General features: G+C 41.5%; 1 protein-coding gene across 1 annotated transcript in view; it reads right to left on the reverse strand.

Moving 5' to 3' along the window:
• Nucleotides 1–21,856, reverse strand: part of FRAS1 (Fraser extracellular matrix complex subunit 1) — a 443,799-nt gene that overhangs the window by 241,683 nt on the left and 180,260 nt on the right. The window contains 6 exon segments of the mRNA XM_082464007.1: nucleotides 1,320–1,409; nucleotides 6,549–6,740; nucleotides 7,040–7,141; nucleotides 8,823–8,906; nucleotides 17,364–17,497; nucleotides 19,216–19,375. Of these exon segments, the coding sequence (XP_082320133.1) occupies nucleotides 1,320–1,409; nucleotides 6,549–6,740; nucleotides 7,040–7,141; nucleotides 8,823–8,906; nucleotides 17,364–17,497; nucleotides 19,216–19,375 (762 nt within the window).

Genomic DNA, 21,856 nt, shown 5'->3' on the forward strand with positions numbered 1-21,856 from the left:
GGAAACAAGGATGACTAAATGATGAACTATCAATATGAAACAAACAATGCCAACAGCATGATAATAAGCATAATAATGATCACATTTTTAAGCTTTCTTATATGCCAGATATTGTTCTAAGTTTATACATATCATCTCAATAGACCAATGAGGTAAGTACTATTTTTATCTCTATAACTGAGGATTAAGTAACTTGCCCAAGGTCACAGTCAGTATGTGGCAAAGTAGGGATTTGAACTTAGAGCCCGAATGTTAACCCTATGCAATACTACATGCCCAGCTTATACAAAAAACTGGCAGGTTGACAGATGCAGTTTACCCAGATCGCAAGGAAAAAGGTTGTAGGAATCACTCCACAAATCAAAGTACCTTATCCTAATTCTTATAATCCCTTTTTGATTGGTCAATGATGCAACTGTACTTATGATCAACTGGCATGCTTTTAAGAACACATTGAATTTATCAACATTCCAAGGACCCCATGTGGAAAATAAGGGCTATATAAATAGAGCAAACTTGAAGAGATTAAAATAAATATTTTTCCCTTGGGGTATATAATTTAAAAAGTACAGACTTAGGGAGAAATAAAGCTTTAGCTAATAGAGTTTTAGAGTTGGACTATTGCAAAAACCTTCTAAATGGACCACCTACTTCCACTCTCACCCCCCTCCGTCACTGGCCCACGTGGCAGCAAAAGTGATCCTTTCGCAAGTAAGCCCCATCACAGCACTGCTCTGATCAAAACTGCCCAGAAGCTCCCATCTGCATCAGGGTAAAACCAGGGTCCAGGCTACCTGCTGGACCTCACCTCAACTCCTTTCCCCCTCATTCCTTGCCTCCAGCCAAACTCACTTTCTTGGACATGCCAAGCACACTTCTGCTTCACTGGTTTTTTTATTTGCTGATCCCTCTTCCTGGTATGTTTCTCCCCCAAGATATCCCTGGCTCGCTCCCTCACTTCCTTCAGGTTTTGCTCAAATTTCTCCTCATGAGAAGACTTTCCCCATCATCTGATGTAAAAGAGCGCCTCCCCGCCTCGGTTACTCCCCAGCTGCCTTGTTTTCCAGGCAGCACCCATCACCACCTGACACGTGTGTTTGTTCCGTGTGTCCCCACGCTAGAACGGAAACTCCCTGAGAGCAGGGACTCTGCATGCTGTGTCGGCTTCTGTATCTCCAACACCTGGCACATAGTAGGTGTGCAATCATGTTCGTTAAACAAATGAATGGGTAAAAGAAATGAGAAGGAAATGCCCCCTCATTAAATTAGTTTTGAATGATTAATTTTTGTTAGTCTTCGGTTATTAGCCCGATACTCACAAATTCTGCATTTTCTTCATATACACAATAACCATTCCTTGAAACGCATTCAGGACAGCATTTTCCATCTAAGTGAATTAATTCTTCACCCTGTAGAAGTAAGGGTTGCACAGGCACATATCAAATTAACATCTCCAGGTAGCAGCGCTCAATTGCGAAGCGGCTGAATTTCCCTGACTGGAATGAAAAACCTGAACCCACCCCTCTCTTTTGGCCCATGACTTATTCCATCTCCCCTGTGCTATCTTCCTATGAAAAGCCTGGTCAATACAGCTCACCCCTTCCTCCAAGTGCTTTTGCTTTCCAGTTCTGGTGATACTTGTGCATGATTTCCTACCCATGACCAGGAATTCACATGAAGAAGAAGAATGGCCAAGAGTAATGTTATAGTCTTGGAAAGTTATGAGTTTCAGGAAAGGATCAGGCTACCTTAAATACACAAGGCTTGAACTTGTGAGGTGGTTTCATTAACAGTGCTCAAATCAAACCAACATTTTCCCCTGAATACAAAATCAGACACATCCCTATATGCACAGACGAAGTCTCGGGCATAAATTAAACAGCAGAAAACTAATTTCTATTCAATATTCTGAAACTGTTATCCAGTTCACATAATCACTATTCAAAAAATTATAAGGGGAAGGAAAGACATGCCACACTAGGAAGGTAGATGTTAAACTTTCAAAGTTATCATTTTAACTTCCCAACATCAATCATTTCAAATTTTTTTAATTTTTATCACAAAATAATAAATGCTTACTATAAAAAATTAAATAATTCTGAATTCTATAACTTAGAAAGGGCTTCCCTGGTGGCGCAGTGGTTAAGAATCTGCCTGCCAATGCAGGGGACACGGGTTCGAGCCCTGGTCTGGGAAGATCCCACATGCCGCGGAGCAACTAGGCCCGTGAGCCACAACTACTGAGCCTGCGCTCCGCAACAGGAGAGGCCGCTACAGTGAGAGGCCCGCGCACTGCGATGAAGAGTGGCCCCCGCTCGCCGCAACTGCAGAATGCCCTCGCACAGAAACGAAGACCCAACACAGCCAAAAAATAAAGAAAGAAAGAAAGAAAGAAAGAAAGAAAGAAAGAAAGAAAGAAAGAAAGAAAGAAAGAAAGAAAGAAAACATAACTTCACTGTAGTCCTACCTCCCAGGGAATCTGCTATTAAAAATACAACCTCTATTTACAATTTTTCATATGCATATACTAACATCTAATATCTATAGGCTAAAGAGTATTCTTTAAAGCACTTTCCACTTCCTAAAGATATATCTACTTTCTAAAAGATGGTGATGTTTCTTTACATGAAGACATTATTTAATTTGTGATTTATATTACAGTTGAAGTGCAAAAGCCATCATAGGTAAAAATGGAATAATGTAAAATTGCATAAACAGAATAATCACAATATTTTATGTTTAAAAACGCTGTGCACTAAAGAAAAATATAAAATAAAAGCATTAGTTGTCTTTGAATTGTAGCATCATGAATGGATTTTAAAGTCTCTTTTCTATTTCTCTTGAGTCTTCAATTTTCTGAAATGAATATGTATTATTTTAATGAAGGAAAAGATCACTTTTAAAAGAAACACAAAAATATATGAATGACTGTAACTTTTTATAGTATCTGAAAAGTTATTTCAAAAAGGAGGGAGTTAGATAGATCACTGTCCCTCAAAATTTCATGCCAGTCAGAGGCCAACGGAGAGCATAGTGTGCTGTAAGGAGCAGACGTATTTACATATAAATTGTTTTGCAGAAACATGACAAACCAGTTGGTAGTGGAGGCCTAACCCACAAACACAGTGAAATTTGCTTTCAAGGCATATAAAGCGGTTTATAAACATGTAATCTAAGTCACTTAAAACAATGTTTTGAAACAAGACAGAGTATGTGTACTTCTATTAAAGATGAAATGCATGAGAGATTCTCGAGTGCCCACTACAATACCTACAGACAAAACTGAAAATGGAGCCTGCATCACCCGGATAAGGCAAAGAAGGTAGCTTTTCTGAGTCTTCAAATGCTGCTGTAAATAACAGCAAGCCCTGCTCCTGGGGAACAAGGATGCAGTTTTGGTGAGGTAGGAATTTCTAAATAGATTTGCTATTTATAGACATCTGGATGCCCCAAACTGCCTCAGTTCACTGTGGCAGGGAGCTTGCTCTAATTAGCATCTGACTTTGGCTTTGAGAAAAATTGCTTTGTGAAACAAAGCTAACTTTTTTCTTTCTAAGAGGATTCTGCTGCTTAGGCCAGATGGAATTTGCTAACCCCTCTCCACTGAATCACACCAACATTCATCCATCAGACGAAAGACTGTGTTATTCCACTAACCTGCCCATTGGAAAAGAAAACACTCTTTTGAGGGAATTTCCCTCTGCTGGAGAAAGGAAAGGCACCTCACATTTACAGCATGTCTACCCTCTTCCATGCACTTTGCTACAAGTTTTGATCCCCCCATCACTTTATCCCTCATACATGAATGTGTGGTCCTTTTTTTAAAAAAAAAAGTAAATTGACTTCTTCATCTGAATTCAGGCTCAAAGATAATACTAAATATAGAAACACATGGAAATTGTCATATTGCACTATTCTACTGTTGATTTATTTATGTTTCAAAGTCCAGGAATTTGGTTTTATATATCAAAGACAAGGGTCATGCCATTTTCTCCTTTTTTTAACAAAGAAAAACTGTTTGCTGATTTCAGTGCAATTCGGAACACTGCTGCTGATAGCAATGCAATAATTATTACAATGGTGCAGATGCACAATTTTGCCTCTTTTTCCAGAGGTTTACTTTTCTGCACCTTTGTGGATGTAGACATACTCAGACTTATTCCACCTTTGGTATGCAAGATTAGAAATCAAATGATCTTGATATATTTTAGAAAAGGCAGAAAGTAGGGTAGAATTGAATAAAAATACTAGTAGCATACTTTCACTGTTCCCCTTGGCAGATTTAGTCATTTTCTCCAGGTGCTCCTAATGCATTTAATTCATATTAATTCATAATCATTGATGCCACTGCAGATTATAATTTCTGTTTAGCTATCTGACTTCCACCAAAGCCTGGGAATTCTTGAGATTAAAATGTGCCTTATTCATCTTTTTATCTCCAAGCTAAGCAGAAGTTAGGAAGTTAGTATCCCAGGTTTTCATAAGGTCATTAGCCAGAGCTATTTACAGAAGTATGGCACAGAAGGAAGGCTAAGGGATATTTGTGTAAGATTCAATTTTGCTTAAAATTTCACCTCTGGTAGTGTATCCAGTTTAGAACCCAGTGCCTTAAAACAAAATATGGGTACGTTGCTAGTTGATTCAAGATCTGGAGAAACAGACTAAAGGCATTACAAGTCCTCAATTCATAAAAGAGAAGATGGGTAGGCCTGGGAGGAGGATGAGTTGAGACGAGATGGTGCTATGGGGTGACTTGGCGAATACTGAGGCCCTTTCCGCTTAAGCAGCTGCTCCCCATTTTCCTAAGAACAGAGGACAGGAACTGGCTTATGCTACCAAAGGCAGGAGCCACGGAAGATTGGCAGGTACTTGGAAATGTATTACACTGGGGATAGCGGGTCAAATTATTTTCTGTGCTTGAGACTCTTTGTTTAGACCTGACTGAAAATAGGTGGCTAAAGGACCCACCCTACCAGGATCCCTCTCCCAGATTTTCCATAAACCCTGGGATATTAGACAAATTAAAACCTTGGATATAACCCAGCATCCTCTGGGCAGACTGCCGAGGCCAGGAAGCTCAGCCTCAGCCCGAGAGTGAGGGAGACAGAGAAGGGCCCTGACTAGGGTTTTTCTCATCTTCATCCAACCATTCTGATTCCCCTGACATAAAGAAAGAAAAGCAATGAAAAGGCATGTGGAGGGAAATAAATCTGCAAAAAGCAAGACCCTCTTTACCTAAATGTGTCTCAGCTCTACCAAGACATAGAAGTAGAAGGCAACATGAAAAAGAACTCTGTCGCTGACAGCCCTGTTTGAATGGCTGTTCCTCTTCGGGCACCGTGTTAAGAGGAGCTGAGACGTGGGGGGAGAAGTAGAAAGAAAAATGCCTTCACAGACACCCAGCGCTTCAGATCTTCCAAGTTTCCCTCATCGACTCAAGTTCACAACCCCGCGGGAAACTGGTGGGGCAGATAGGAGTGGCGAGGGAGAAGGAGACAGCTTTAGAAGCAGTTTGTTGTGCAGCGGATCAAAATCGGGTGCAAAGGGGAAAAAAAGCCATCTCCCCACGGTATACATCTATAGTCCAAACAGAGGCTACTTTGTTAGAAGATTCTAGAAATTCTGCAGACAGCAGAAGTCAACAGAGGTCAACAGAGTTAATTATTTATGAGGTCTCCCTCCCTGTCTCTTTAAAACAAAAACAAAGACAAAAACACATTTCAGGGACTTCCCTTGTGGCTCAGTGGTTAAGAATCTGCCTGCCAATGCAGGGGACACAGGTTCGAGCCCTGGTCCGGGAAGATCCCACTTGCCGCGGAGCAACTAAGCCCATGCGCCACAGCTACTGAGCCTGTGCTCTAGAGCCCACGAGCCACAACTACTGAGCCCACGTGCTACAACTACTGAAGCCTGTGCACCTAGAGCCCATGCTCCCCAACAAGAGAAGCCACTGCAATGAGAAGCCTGCGCCCCGGAACAAAGAGTAGCCCTCGCTCGCCACAACTAGAGAAAGCCCACATGCAGCAACGAAGACCCAACACAGCCAAAAATAAATAAAAAATAAAAAATTAAAAAAACCCACATTTCATTTTCTTTCCCGATTCACAGGAGCAGCCTCTAGTTGTTGGCTCTCCTCTCTGCTAAACGCTGCCAGCGGGGCCTGCAACAGAAGCCGGGCCACCGGAGTACCTGCGGACTCTTTTTCACGACCAGAGCGAGCTGGGCGGCCACCAGCGATGAGGCCCAGCTGTGCTGACTGATAGGCTAATGTCCCATGTCATCCCTTCCAGTCCATGGCTCTGGCTCAGGGCTTCCTATCTGACCAGATGCACTGTGAGCTAAAAGCTCCAGGAGGCCGCTCCAAATCAGTCTAAACAAAGAGTGGCATTTACTTTACACCACAGAATCCTCATGCTAAAAGCCTCCTTGAAATTGAGCGTTCAACCTGGTCATCCCCTCTGCTGCCGAGAGGGAAGGGACAGGTGAGGGACCACCCATCCCGCCGGAGACAGCATTACAGTCCAAACAGAGATGCCTTCGTTCCTTACCCGGGCACACTCCACTTTGGCACACTCCCCAGTCCGGCAGGTCACTTGGCCCCGGTCACATGTGCAGAACTCACAGGCCGAGCCCTTCCATATTTCATCCTGGTACCGCACAAGCCCCCCATGCGAGCAGCTTCCAGCAGGAGACACACAGTCCTCGCAGCATTGCCCATGACGCTGAGCCCTTCTCTGACCCTGAGGAAACAGAGAGAACAGCGGGGAAAGTGCAGTGGTCAGGAGGGCGCGAAAACATCCCACCTGATGGGGCAGAAGGACATAAAACACCAACTCTGTGTGCTGTTTTCTTCCCCCGCCTAACCCAGCTGAGGCACGTTCCCCTCCACCTCCACCTCCTTCCTGGGAAGCAGGTCCTTCCTGCTTCCGAGCGTCGTAAAAACTTTTGATTCCCTCAAAGGACACACTGGACTAAGAAATGCATTTCCTAAATGACCCCGAATAAAGGTTCGAAAATCAAGCTACACACTCTCAAATACCTTTTCGCATCTTAACGGAGGGCAGGCCTGTTTGTGGCACCTGACCTCACCCCGGTCACATATACACGTGGTGCAGGCGTTTTCACTCCACTGCTCACCATGCTGAGTGAAGAAAAGAAACAAAAAAGTGGAAAATCAAATGTCACATATATCAAGTAGAAACACAAGGCACATGACACAATTTTTTATCATAGTTTTTAATTGAGCCATATCGAATGTACTCCTGAGAAATAATATCATTTAGGCAGCAAGAGGCTCCAAGAAAAAAAGTCAATAAATGTCCAAAGAGAACTTTGGATTGGTTTTCATTCAACTATATTCATTCCACAGATGCCTTGAGGGCCTGCTCTCTGCCAGGCACACAGAGGGCCTGGAACATCAAGATTAATAGGAAGACCCTGTTTGCTGGCTACTCGATGGTCATTCTTTAGCTCTTCTTTGCTGGGAGACCCAGTTCTCACTGCTACATACTCATGTTCCCAGCTTCCCTTGCAGCCAGTGCACAGACTTTGTCCCAGTCCCAACCGAGGGGACCTCAGGGGAAGTGTGCTAGAGCAGTAGAGGTTGAGGAGAAGACTCTTCTCCCCCATAAAAGAAGAAAAGCCCACCCCTTTCTTCCACCAGGCTTTAGTCATGATTGGTTGAGGACGAGCTGCCTGAAGCTGTGGAAGCCACACTGGGACATGAGGTGACAAGACAGAAAGCAAATGCCAACATGCTGAGGATGGCAGGTGGAAAGATCAAAAGAGTGAAAATCCTTGACAACATCATTAAGACCTGGATTGATCAACCCTGAAACTGTCCCACCTCTGGGCTTCTTGTTATACGCGATAATAAATGTTTCATTTTAGCTACTTTTAGAGGAGCATTTCTGTTGCTTGCAGCCAAGGACACCATAACAGGTATAGAGGCTCTCTCTTCCAGAAGAAATTAATCTAGCACATATGTGGCTACTGTTTTGGACAGCACAGATCTAGTATATACAAAAATCCTTTCCCCGTTAGTTATTTTCATTTACCTTTCAAGGGACCCATCTAGAATTTGTGTCATCCATCCCCTAATACTCAGTTCCAGATTATCTACTGAGAGTCAAAAATCCCAATTTCTATTTGGTTTTCCTTAGAATGACAGGCAAACAAGGGAAGCAGATGGGTTAATTTTTTATATATTCTTTGCTTTCGAATAATATAACCTTCTTTTGGCTCAGCTAGGCAGTCCCAAGTCAGAACATTCATTCATTCAATTTGTTGCACTTACTTTTATTTAGTACCTACTATGTGTTGGGTAGTTAGCTAGACTGCCCCAATAGTACTTTCAAGTTTTCAGGCTCCACCACCCCCAGCTTCTTGCCCTTTTCCCTCTCTCACCTTCCACTCCCATGCTCCCGACCCCACTGTAAGGCAGGGGGACACTGTCTCTTGATATCAGTGCATAAAATCCAACCAAAGCAGGCAGACATTCCCAGAGCCTCCAACATAAGTGTAAACTGACAGTAACCAATGATAGTCTTTTTTCCCTTCAAGATGTGTGAACATTAAGTTCACCAAGGTTCATGAGCCAGGTGCTGCCTGCCAGCACATTCTTCTGTATTTCTAATCCCCTCCGATTTAATTTTTTCACAAAGGCTTCCCATGAAGAGAAGAAAAAAGCCGTTTATGAACTGAGTTACTAATCCTGGCAAAGAGTCAGACGTGGGTGGGGGAGGTATGGTGGTTAGAAGGGCAGAGGGCAGATGTGTAAGAATGGATGTCAAAACACCTACATGGGGCACATCAGAGCTTACCTCGTAAACTCGGCCAGCTGCAGAGCAGGATCGCGAAGAGCACTGTGGGCAACATTTTCCAGGAACTCGGACTACGGTTTCATCCTTAACGCCCCAAAAACAGGCCATCAAAAGGCGGTGTTAATAAAATCCACAACAGTAGGAAAATTTCACTCACAGTCAACTCAGTCATGTGCCTCAAGCATCCAGAAACAGCAATTTCCTCTCGTTTAATATTTATTAGTCACCTGGTGCTTTGATAAGAATTAGCACTTTTCAGGGCAGTGTGACTCTTAAGAAGTTTGCACATTCCTCAAGTCCCATCCACTTCTAAGAACAAACAAAAGCACAACTAATAACAATAATAATAGTACTTCGTGTTTGCCAGGTACTGTTTTAAGTGTTTTACGTGACCCTGTAAAGTAGATGCTCTTATCCCGCCTTCACAAACAAGAAAAGTAAAGATCAGAGAGGTTGTGTGACTTGTCCGAGGTCACAGAGCTGACCTGGTAATAGTAAATGGTTGGCAGAGGGACTTCAGAGCACCAACCATTCAACACTTAAGAACATTTACCCTCCTGCTGAGTCACTGCTAATCTCAAAGTGAAGGTATCCCTCCCTTGACAAACTACCTCACTATTCTTTTGCATCTTTATGGCAATCCACACATTGATATATATGCATTAGGAGGTCCTTAACATGAAAAAAAAATCAGTCATGCCCCTAGATATCTAGGAATAAGCCAGTGCAGAGAAATGTGGGTGACAAACACTAGATGCCCAAAGAACCCCCTACCGCCTTATTCCTACAGTTTCAGCTCTACCACCTGCACCCCCAGAATATTAGACCCTTTGTCACCGCTGCCCTAAGAACTTTCACAGCAACAATCTCCTCATTAATGCCAAAGAATCAGCTTCTCACTTTGACATCACCACAGCCTTTTGAATGGAAGGAAGGTAGGCAAATTAAAGCCAAGAGAAGGAGGATTAGAATAAACCAAGTTTCAATGACTTAGAAGTGGTAGATCTTATACGGAAGACCCCTCCTGAACAGTTAGCTGCACTTTCTTTTACAAAAAGCAGAGAATGAGATTTTATTATCATGGTTGCTATGGAATTCACTCAGCAAGAAAAGAAGGCTGGTGTACTTTGGGACATGTGTGTAGAGGGGTGTCAAGTAACCTTAATTTTTCATGGAAAGTTCCAGTCATGCTTTAGTGGCTTTTTTAACCCAATTATATATGATCAGCTAGATTAATGCATTACTATCTAATAGGAATTTATTTCAAACACCTGAATCACTGGAATTCACATGACAACTGTTTTCTCTGCTTTAGGTTACCTTATTTCTTTATAATTCTGTAAAAATATTATGACCATTGATGTTCAATAGAGTATGTGAAAATTGGACATGCGTTGAAATCATTGAGCATTTCTTGACCTCAGAACTCTTGAGTTAAATGAAATTTCAGTGAGGAAGTAAAAATAAAGGTATATCTGATGTTATACTCACTATTCAGTCAGTTTATGGAAGTAAACAATGAACTTTTACAACGTTAAGTAAACGGGGGACAAATGTCATGATCACAAATCTTGAACAGAAATATAGAGGTAGTATGAATCTATCTTAACCAGCATGGACTAAACCCAAGGACACTGGCAGAGTCAACTGGAGAGTGGGAGGTATGGGTGGCAGATAATTACCTGTGTAGAGGCTGGTACAGGAAAATCAAGTTTCCGATTCTTACCGGCAATACTTAATTATATATTTCATTGACAGAAACAAAACTTTTCTTCACAAATAGAGACCAAAAAGGGCAGGGGGGAAAAGCATTTAAAGAGAAAATATCCCATTACGTGAGAGAACTTCTTGACTGAGAATTGAGATCCCATCTGGGCTGGTGTTTTATAAGCAGGACTGGAGAGGCAAGTAAGAAGAAGGTGAGCAGCAAAGTGGGTTAGAGAAACGGGAAAGGCGTTTTAGCTGTACGTTTTTGTTGATATCATACACTTGAATCCTATTATTCTGGTCTTCGTAGATTTGCCCTTCCAAACCTATAGACTACCCAGGGGCTAGTATGCTAGGGACTGATGACCAAATCCAGCCCACCACCAATTTCCATAAACTTTTATTGGAACGCAGCCACATCCATTCATGTACGTATTATCTATGGATGTTTTTGTGCTATAATGGCAGAGTTGAGTAGCTGTTCCAACTATATGGCACACAAAGCTGAAAATGTTCACTATCTGGCTCTTTACAGAAAAAGTTTGCCAACCCCATGTCTAATATGGTACCCTCAGTAATCACAGGAGTTCAATACCAAAATAATATATGATTAACGTCATTACAATTTTGGGTAGGACCACCATTAAGGATATACAGTTGACCCTTGAACAATGCAGAGGTTAGGGGAGCTGACCTCCACACAGTTGAAAACCCGAATATAATTTATAGTCAGTCCTAGGTATCCACGGTTCCTCCACATCTGTGGTTCCGCATCTGTGGATTCAACCAACCATGGATTGTGTAGTATTGTACTATTTACTATTGAAAAACATCCATATATAAGTGGACCCACATATTTCGAACCACATTGCTCAAGGGTCAACTGTATTTAATTATGGTTTTCCATATTCCTTAAATAAAACTACTTATGACAAAGTTTATAGTATGTTATGGCTCACAGCTCTTGACAAAATATCTTCTCCTATAACACCTCTGAAGATATAAAAATGAGAGGAAAATTCTACCACCAAAAAGTAGAACAGCCAACCTCCTACCATTGCCGAGGAAGTCCCACTGACCATAAGACTTTCTGTGGCCTTTCTTTGCTTTATAAACCAAAACAGAAATAAGAACCGTCATTTCTTCCCAACTCTCTGCCTTCCAATATCAAACACAACATGGGTTTGTTCCCTCAGTGTGCAGCCACTGCAGTTTGAAGCCATTAGAGTGCCATCCTAGCCTTTCAACTCCCTCGATGTCTTTCTATCTAATCAGAGCCCATAATGTAAAAAAAAAAAAAAAAAAAAAAAAGGAAAACAAAACGAAAAGAGTGGGAAGTATGTGTGTTGGGGGAGGTGGAGGAAGTGATGAAAAGTGGGGAAGAAGACACCCAAATGTAAAGCACACAGTCACCGAGAAACATGGCAAGAACCCTTGCAAATCGGGGATTACAGTCTTACATTTCATGAATTCAAAATGTAAGAGGGTTGGGCAGTGGAGAGAGAAAAAGATCTGATCTCCGTACAATGGAGCTACACTAAATGAAAACCTGCCAGACCCTTGGTCGAGGAAACACGCACCTTTCTTAGCACCTGGCTATGGATCCAAGAAAGGGAATTAGCCAAGGGCAGGGTGCTTACCCTTGCAGCTTTCAAGCACTGCGTATGGACAGATTTCTCTTGACCAAGCCTGAGGAAACAGAAAGAAAAGAACTCGGGGGAAAAACCCTAAAAAGCAAGCGAAAGTAATAACATTCTGAAGATGCACAGAAAGAACAGATTTCTGAAAACTAAGTACTGCAGGATCTAAAATAAAAGATTTAAAAGCCATTTTGCAACTTCAGTAAGATAGAAGAAAATGCAGTCTTTATTAAATAGAAGGAAGAAGCAATAAAGAAAGAAAAAGCATTGGGGTTAAAAAAAAAGGTGAACCAGTGATAGGAGAAATAAGGAAGAATTAAAAGAAAATTAAAGGAAAATCATCAAATTAAAGTCAATACTGGAGGTAGTAAATACAAACTCAAGAAGCTCTCTCCATAACACAGAGGAAAGACACAAAAGTGAAAATGATGAGAGAGAAAGTGACCAATAATGAGGGGGAAGGCAGGGGAGCAATCTAAGAATCATAGGTGTTTCTGAAGAAATGAGAATAATTGGAACAGACATGACTAATCAAAGCTGTAATTAAAGAAAACATTTCACACGTGGAATATAGACTGAAAGGGCTTCACAGTATTCTAGGCAAACTATGTGAAAAGACACCTCACTTGGAAATATCCTAGGAAAATGTTTTAATTATAAAGATGAAGAAACATCCTGCAAGAATTCAACAGAGTAAACTAGCTGAATATAACAGAATAGAAAGCAGAAAAACCTCAGATTCTTCCATGGCACTAAACTCCAGAATTCAATGGAACAGAGTTTATAGGGTTGATATGGGAAAAGATTATAATCTCCTTAAATTTTAGACCCCTACAAATTATCTTTCATGAATGTAGGCAAATAGAAAATAATTCTCAAACACTTAGTGGCTCAGAAGACATACCAATTTTTATCTTTTTAAAAAAAATTTGGGGGCTTCCCTGGTGGCGCAGTCATTGAGAATCTGCCTGCCAATGCAGGGGACACGGGTTCGAGCCCTGGTCTGGGAAGATCCCACATGCCGCGGAGCAGCTAGGCCCGTGAGCCACAATTACTGAGCCTGCACGTCTGGAGCCTGTGCTCCCCAACAAGAGAGGCCGCGATAGTGAGAGGCCCGCGCACCGCGATGAAGAGTGGCCCCCGCTTGCCGCAACTGGAGAAAGCCCTCGCACAGAAACGAAGACCCAACACAGCCATAAATAAATAAATAAATAAATAAAAATTTAAAAAAAAAATTTGAAGATGAAGTTCAATTCACTTAGATTAATCAATATTGGGAATGGAAAAATTGTAGTATTAAAAAAATTGATGGGAGAAAATATTTGCAAATGAAACAACAGACAAAGGATTAATCTCCAAAATATACAAATAGCTCACGGAGCTCAATATCAAAAAAACAAACAATCCAGTTAAAAAAATGGGCAGAAGGCCTAAATAGACATTTCACCAAGGAAGACATACAGATGGCCAAGAGGCACATGAAAAGATGCTCAACATCACTAATTATTAGGGAAATGCCAATCAAAACTACAATGAGGGGCTTCCCTCGTGGCGCAGTGGTTGAGAATCCGCCTGCTAATGCAGGGGACACGGGTTCGAGCCCTGGTCTGGGAAGATCCCGCGTGCCACGGAGCGGCTGGGCCCGTGAGCCACAGCTGCTGAGCCTGCGCGTCTGGAGCCTGTGCTCCGCAACAGGAGAGGCCACGATAGAGAAGGGGCCCACGCACCGCGATGATGAGTGGCCCCCGCTTGCCGCAACTGGAGAAGGCCCTCGCACGGAAACGAAGACCCGACACAGCCAAAAATAAATATAAAAATAAATAAATAAGACCCGGTGCAACCAAATTAATAAATAAAAATATTTAAAAAAAAAAAAAAAAAAAAAACTACAATGAGGTATCCCCTCACGCCGGTCAGAATGGCCATTATCAAAAAAGCTAGAAACAATAAATGCTGGAAAGGGTGTGGTGAAAAGGGAACCCTCCTACACTGTTGGTGGGAATGTAAATTTATACAACCGTTATGGAAAACAGTATGGAGGTTCCTTAAAAAACTAAAAATAGAACTACCATATGACCCAGCAATCCCACTACTGGGCAATATACCCTGAGAAAACCATAATTCAAAAAGAGAAATGCACCACAATGTTCATTGCAGCACTATTTACAATAGCCAGGACATGGAACCAACCTAACTGTCCATCAACAGATGAATGGATGAAGAAGATGTGGCACATATATACAATGGAACATTACTCAGCCATAAAAAGAAACGAAATTGAGTTATCTGTAGTGAGGTGGATGGACCTAGAGTCTGTCATACAGAGTGAAGTAAGTCAGAAAGAGAAAAACAAATACCGTATGCTAACGCATATACATGGAATCTAAAAAAAAAAAAAAAAAAAAAAAACGGTACTGATGAACCTAGTTGCAGGGCAGGAATAAAGAGGTAGATGTAGAGAATGGACTTGATGACATGGGGTGGGAGGGCGAAGCTGGGGCAAAGTGAGAGTAGCATCGACATATATGCACTACCGAATGTAAAATAGTTAGCTGGTGGGAAGCAGCAGCATAGCACAGGGAGATCGGCTCGGTGCTTTGCGATGACCTAGAGGGAGGATGGGAGGGAGGCTCAAGAGGGAGGGGATATGGGGACATGTGTATGCATATGACTGATTCGCTTTGTTGTGCAACAGAAACTAACAAGGTACTGTGAAGCAATTATACTCCAATAAAGATCTATTTAAAAAAATATTGGTGATTATAGTATCAGGAAGAACTCTCATCAGACTGAACATTTTAATGAGCCTACAAAAATGTGGATGGGCTAGGGCTCTGTTCACAAGGCATCTGGACAGAAGTTGAAGGCAAGCAATTTCAGTATGAATTTACATCACCCACTAAGGGAACAACCTCTTATTTGAACACAGGAATTTCTCCTTTTGTCAGAGATGATCACTAACTCCTAACATCTGATGATAACTATGCAAACAAATATATCCACATTTGCCTACCAAAAAATTGGAATGAATTCCAAAAAATATTCTATTGTGATCTTTTGGAATGGTGGAAATATGGAAGATTTTTTTCTTTTCTGCTTTTCCGCTTTTTGCAAACTTTCCTTAATGAATACAGATTCCTTTTACAATTTAAAAAACACTTTATATTAAAAATCAAATTTTTCTAAAGCTCAAGACCTGGAAATGCATTTCTTCTGATAAACTTGTGTTTTTTTTTAAATGAATGAGTTTTAAAAAATGAATGGGTTAACACATATAAAAGGCTTGCAATCACGCTCAATGATGTTAGCAACTATCGTTTTGTGATTATTATTATACATAAATGATATGTAACTCATCATTTTGGGAGGCGATATAGTGTAATGGATAAAAATATGTCAGGTGTGGTCTGTTGAAGTTGTGATGTATAACTGCCTAGGTTAGAAGCAATGACAGTTCATAACTGTGGTACCTTGAGCAAATTATTTAAACTCCGTATCTCAGTTTTATCTACTATAACATGGGATGATAATAATAGTTCCTACTTCAGAGGGTTGTTACGCAAATTAAAAGCTCTTAAAATTAATGATTACCACATAATATATGCCCCCAGTGTGGGGATGGTGATGGGCAGATGGTGGCACTGAGAATGTTTCCAACAAAGGCGCTAATTCTACAGCACCTCTTTATATCATCAGAACACCCAATGGTTAATAGTGATATTAAATCAAGAAAAATCGTTTAAATAGTCTGACAGTTGGGTAGTTTTTAATGTCAAGGCAAAACTACAGACTTGATGCAAGATTGATTAAGATCAATCTATTTCCAAGACTTCAGAATGCTTGCATAGCAATTAGCTCTAGAGTATGGCAACAAATTTCATCTTTTTAAGTTAAACAATGCAAACTATAAGTGAGTACTGTTTGAAGCTAGAATTTATCTTTAACGTTTTTTTAGAATGGGAACCAGTACTTTCAATTATTCCAAGCTAACCCCTGATATGCAGTCAGGGTTAAGTTTTTAAAGACTTAAAACAGAAGGTTCACAATGGAGTGTTTCCTCTATCCATTCTCCCACCTCCCTTACTGTAATGGTGGCAAACTGCTTAATTAACCTTCTTACACAAGGGGACTAAAGCCTGGAATGTGTAAATCAAAATGCCCCAACACTACAATATCTTCTGAATGTAAGATATTATGCAACTCTACCAAGAAGCTCATTTGTAATCTGAAAGCTAGGACAAGACTTTGTGATGAATTGAGAGGTGTGACATGTGTGCAGTAGTTGCTGTAGTGTGCGTAATACAATCTAGTCTTTCAATTGATACATTTTCCCTTTATTTGGCATTTAGCATTTCTTGCCTAATTGCATTTTGTCTGCCTTTAAAAATATTGCCCAATTGTCACAGTGTGCCATGTTATTGATTTTGTTTTATTTGACACAAAGTACTGCTCTGTATCAACTGAATGTTGGCTTCCAGCTTTTTCTTAGATCAAAAAATGAGCTGTTTTTCAACTGGAGGCAAACTCCTTCCACGGTTATCTGTCAACTGCTAAGAAACATCCATAGGAGCTACTGGAAGAAGAAAACACTATAAAATACCATGTACACCAAATTTATTTGCAATTGATTTTCTATTGTAAATCTGTGTGAAGAGCCTAATGTTTTGAAAATCAGATCAGCTTTAAATGAAGAACAAGGTCCCCCTATTTTAAACCTCCCTGGAGAAAATCCTTTGATAATTTGAATCACTATCTAATAAAAATTAAATAAGGTACATCTGGATAATCAGGTTCAAAGACATGTATACATCTTTAAAAAGCGGACTATACCTATGCATTGAAAAACAATAACAATCCTGGTCATCTTACTGAATTTTCCAGATGTTTAGCTTCACATTTTTGGAACATCTGCAACTAGAGTTTGGCAGCTTCTTTATGTGTACCCTGCAGGCTCAGTTTCATTATGTAACAATTAGCCTAAATGGCTGGTAATTAGACCTATCTGTAGCATCTAAGGGTAAAAGAAATCTCTCAGCGGTGGTCTCCAAAAGTATAAGGAAAATAAAACAGCCTTTGCTTCTTAGTTCTCAGTACTTCCGAGGTCTGCCTGACAAAATCTCAGAAGAGACTCCAAGTTCCTGAACAGTGAAGTTAACAGTCTGTGAGGGATCCATTCTGAGGCTGTCTTCCTTACCTGGTTACAAAACAGAGGATGACACTGAGCTGCGAAGCACTGGGCGACCCCGTTTCTACACACACACTTGGCGCACCGACTCAATGGCCAGTCCTCGCCATCCTGAAACACACGGCCTTCATAGGAACAGGGTTCTGGAAGGTCAGAGCAATAAGGATTACCGGGGGGATTGCACTTGCTGATCCCAGGGCTGCCTGCATGCGTGTGCGGCCAGTGCAGTCACACAGGGCCCTGTGCTCAGGGGCGCAGGGCGAACAACGGGGCCCCGTGCTTGGGGTATTGCTCTGCAGTTACTGTATGGAGTTCTTAACTTTCTCTCTGAGTTTCATAAGTGAAATCTGGTGCAATGGGTAGCATGTGCGACAGGTAGCATGTGCTAGGGGTTTGGGGTCTCACTCATGCATGGCCCTACCTCCCCGCTGCCTCCTTGCCTTCTGGGTTCTCAGGAGCCTGACCCCAAATCCATGCCCAGTGAAAGCTGCCACCCTCCAACCATAGCAGGGACCTGGGTGTGGTTACCTGGGGAGTGCATGTACCCTAAGCACCAAGTAGCGGGGGGACCCAGGGTACCTGTTGCGGGGGGGGTCTTACCCACCCAGCAAATATCCCCGTGCCTTAGGGAGTGTGACATGAATAATAAATTAAAAACAGGACAGGTTGCAAAAACCACGGAAGAAAATAAAAGCTTTTTCCCCCTGCTTTTTGAACAAGGGGCCCTGCATTTTTATTATGCACCCAGTAAATTACGGAGTTGGTGCTGGCTGATCTTCTAATCTCTCCAGGCAAAATGCTCCCAATAGATCTTTCTCACGGACAGCCAACAAGAAAGCACCCTAAAATGTAAGAAAGGAGCCCACAAACCCAGACAGCCCACTCTCTACCCCATCCCTAAACTCTGTTGTTGGAGTATTTTTACTTGTAGGGTTATTTGGCCCAAAGCAGCTTCCCGTCCTTTTCCGGTGGATGACATCTGAAATGCATGAGGAATGCATTCTACTTTCATCCTTCCCTAACCATACTTTTTAATCCCCAGAAGGGTTCTCCAGGGTAAACAGTTGCCAGGAATGGAATAACTGGGGATCAGAAAGAAACCAGAGGTCTATTTAAAGGGAAAAGGCAAGGATACAGTGTAGCTTCCAGGTGCTATTTAAAAAGAGTAATTTTAGCTATTATACACCAGGAGAGAATATAATACAGAAATGGCAATAATTCATATTTATCGTGAAGCAAACACTACTTAATTATAAAAATGGAAAGGGACATATATCGCTAAAATGTAATAACAGGGCATGTGGTCCAAGCATGGATTCTGGAAGCACGCCCTTGGCTTGCTGAGCCATGCCTTCATTTGCAGGGAGGCATAATCTCCACAGCAAAGAGGCCATAAAGACAAATGAAATACCTGCTTCCTACTTGGTGTGTTTTGGAGAAAGATGTTATGTCAACTGAAAGACCAGTCAGCAGAATTAGTGGTAGTGTTACTACATGGAGAAGTGATTTGTTCTTTCTTCTCTCCACCGAGAGGCAGGAGGAACTATTAATACCTTGGCCTTATGCAATCACAGCAAAGGGTCTTGTCCTTCCTGCCTTTCCTTCTTAGGAGCTATGAACACAGAGGGATTGCATCTGGCCAAGGCAAAATAATAAATCAGAGAGTCTCAGAATCTCAAGTTTGGAATGGAGCTCAGTCTCTGCAACATCGCTTCTGCCATGTGCAAGGCTACACCTCGGTTCCAATAAGGAATGGGGTTAGGGATCTCTGTACCACACTGAGCAAGAAAGAGAAGAGCTGGGATGTCACCAGGTAAACCTCAAAGGCAAAGAGGGTCTCCCTCTACAAGCTCATACTCACTCCCAGGGCCCACACAGACTGGGCAGCAGCTTCCTTCAGGGATGAATTCCAGCTCCTGGTGTCCACACAACAGTGGTGGGCATGGTCGGGAAGTGCATCGGACTTCCCCATGAGTGCAAGAGCACACACTGCACGGGGACGAGGCCCACTCTGTCCCATGCTGTGCGTTAGGGGAAAAAAAAAAAAAAAGAGAAGAAAATTATTGTCAGAATATAGGCTTTCGTTTGACCAAACAGACACAAGCCTTCTCTTAAACAAATGAAGGATGGAGCTCAGGAGAGATGGAAGAAGGCTCTAGGCTTGCAAGGCTGAGACCAGGGTTTGCAATATTCCAAGTCAGAGACCAATTTTAAAATTGAGTTGTATTTTTCCTTTTTTATCCCTAAAATTTTACATTTGAAAATTTCAGAAAAGCACAAAAATAAAATAAGAATGACCCCAATCCCATCATTTAAAAAATTCTATGAAGACCAAAGTAAAATATGCACACATACACGTATATCTACTGAATTCTTTATAATAGCTATATTATTTTCAATATAGCTCTCACTCTGTATTATGCTTTTTTTTTTGGCCTTTACTTTTTACCCTGATGAGTTCCCATATTTGTGTTCTCTCTCTCTCTCTCCCTCCCCCCACCCTTCTTTCTCTCTCTCCCGTTCCAGTGATCTTATGGTCCCAGGGAACCCGTCATAGCCAGCAGGAGGCACCTGGTCCAAATTGTAGAGCAAACTAATTCCTGGCGAGGGTGTGCATCTACACACACAGAATGTCCCTAGCCCACTTTAGGCTGGGATACAACATTCGCAAAGCTGGCACTGTATTGGTGATCTAACAGATCTATGTTTTGAGTTATATGATTTACTAAGCACCAAAAGTATCTAAATGTGCCACTCTCAGATGTGATGCAGAGTGAGGGCAGGGGTAAACCCTGAATGTAAAAAGCTACAAGTATGTTGATTGCTTGGGGAAGTAGCTGTCAAAATACATTATGTTCTCAATGGCAGAGTGGAATGATGGTGGCCTTTTTAAAAATGTATGAAAAAAAATGAGCTTAATCCATAAAGTTTTCCTCTTATAACATTTTCTTAAATATCGTATTCCTTTGCCTCTATTAAATGTAGCATATGATGATATCTGATTCAGCACAAATCATATATAGACTTCTATTAAAAACATCACACACACCCAGTGCTCAGTCATCTAAATATAATCTGGGGATTTCAACTGTATCACTGAGAAGCATAGAAAATAAACATCCTCTTGCTTCTCCTCAAGCCAGCATCCAGAATAATTATTCACCTCTCTCAAACACAAAAGGACTCTGTCTTACTTAAACAAGTCACTGCCCCTTTATTCTGCAAATTGCTGCCAGGTTGCAAGCATGCCAAGGCTGATGTTTTGGAATTACTAATAACCTGTGCTATTATTGTAACAATAATAGTAATAGGTAGTCACGGTCATCCAATTATTTGGGAACCAAGTCCTCACCTTACCATCATGAAAATTACTTTCTTTAGGTGGACTTACTGGGAGTACAAGAGGGCAGAAATGCAAGGAATGCACTGAGTTGGATGAACCAAGGATTTCCTTGGATGCATGCATGTTCTCAGATCCAAGCTCAGCCCTCCCTGCCTTGGGGACTATGAGAGTGATGTAATCTTTCTAGATCTCAGCTTCCTGGTCTAGAAAACTTAAATGGTATGACGATATCTTGTGCACTTGGTTATTGTAAAGGTTAAACGAGGCAGTTGTTAAAGAGCCAGCAAGGGGAGTGGCAGGTAGGAGGTGCTTAATCCTCTCCCTTCTCTCCACTGCATGAGTCCATGGTCTTCCTACTCCTTTTCACACCTATGGGCTGACTGTGATCACGGCAACAGACTTGGATGCCAAGGCCAAGTCCTCGCCTATCAATTTTTACTTCTTCTATAATTAAATATAAAATTTCAAATTTAGTGTAGCATATAAATGGGCAAGTCCACAACTTGCTAATAAACTATTGGCTAATAAAAGATAGCAGGCAATTGACCTTTATGCTTTGAAAGCCCTAAGCATAAAAGCAAAGGAAGAAATTATAAGAGAAAAATTAATAGGTTCTGATGAGTTAAAATTTTAAAAGTCTGTCAAATATACATTATAAAAAAAATTTAAAAGGAAAATGACAAACTGATTTTTAAAAACAGCAAATTATATTAATTAGAATTATACTCCACTATATAAAATCATTTACAAGCAATAAGAAAAGACTGGAGGCAAGATCAAGATGGTAGAGTAGGAAGATTCTGAGCTCACCTCCTCCCATGGAGGCACCAAAATTACAACTACATATAGAACAACAACTCTCTCTAAGAACAACCTGCAGACTAGCAGAACAGCTCTTCTACAATTAAGAATATAAAGAAAAAAACCTCATTGAGATGGGTAGGAGGTGACCCCATACCCCTGGCAGGAAACTCAAAAGCCAAATGAATATCACAAACTTGGAGGACCTCCCTAAGAAGTGAGGAGTTCCAGCCCCACATTGGGCACCACAGCCCTGAGACCTGCACCAGGAAGATGAGACCCCATAACTGGATTTGAAAACCTGTGGGACTTACATTGGGGAAAGCCAGAGAGCTATGGGAAACCAAGACTCCCCTCT

This window comes from Balaenoptera physalus (genome assembly GCF_965194825.1).
Source record: "Balaenoptera physalus genome assembly, chromosome: 5".
Taxonomy (NCBI): Eukaryota; Metazoa; Chordata; class Mammalia; order Artiodactyla; family Balaenopteridae; genus Balaenoptera; species Balaenoptera physalus.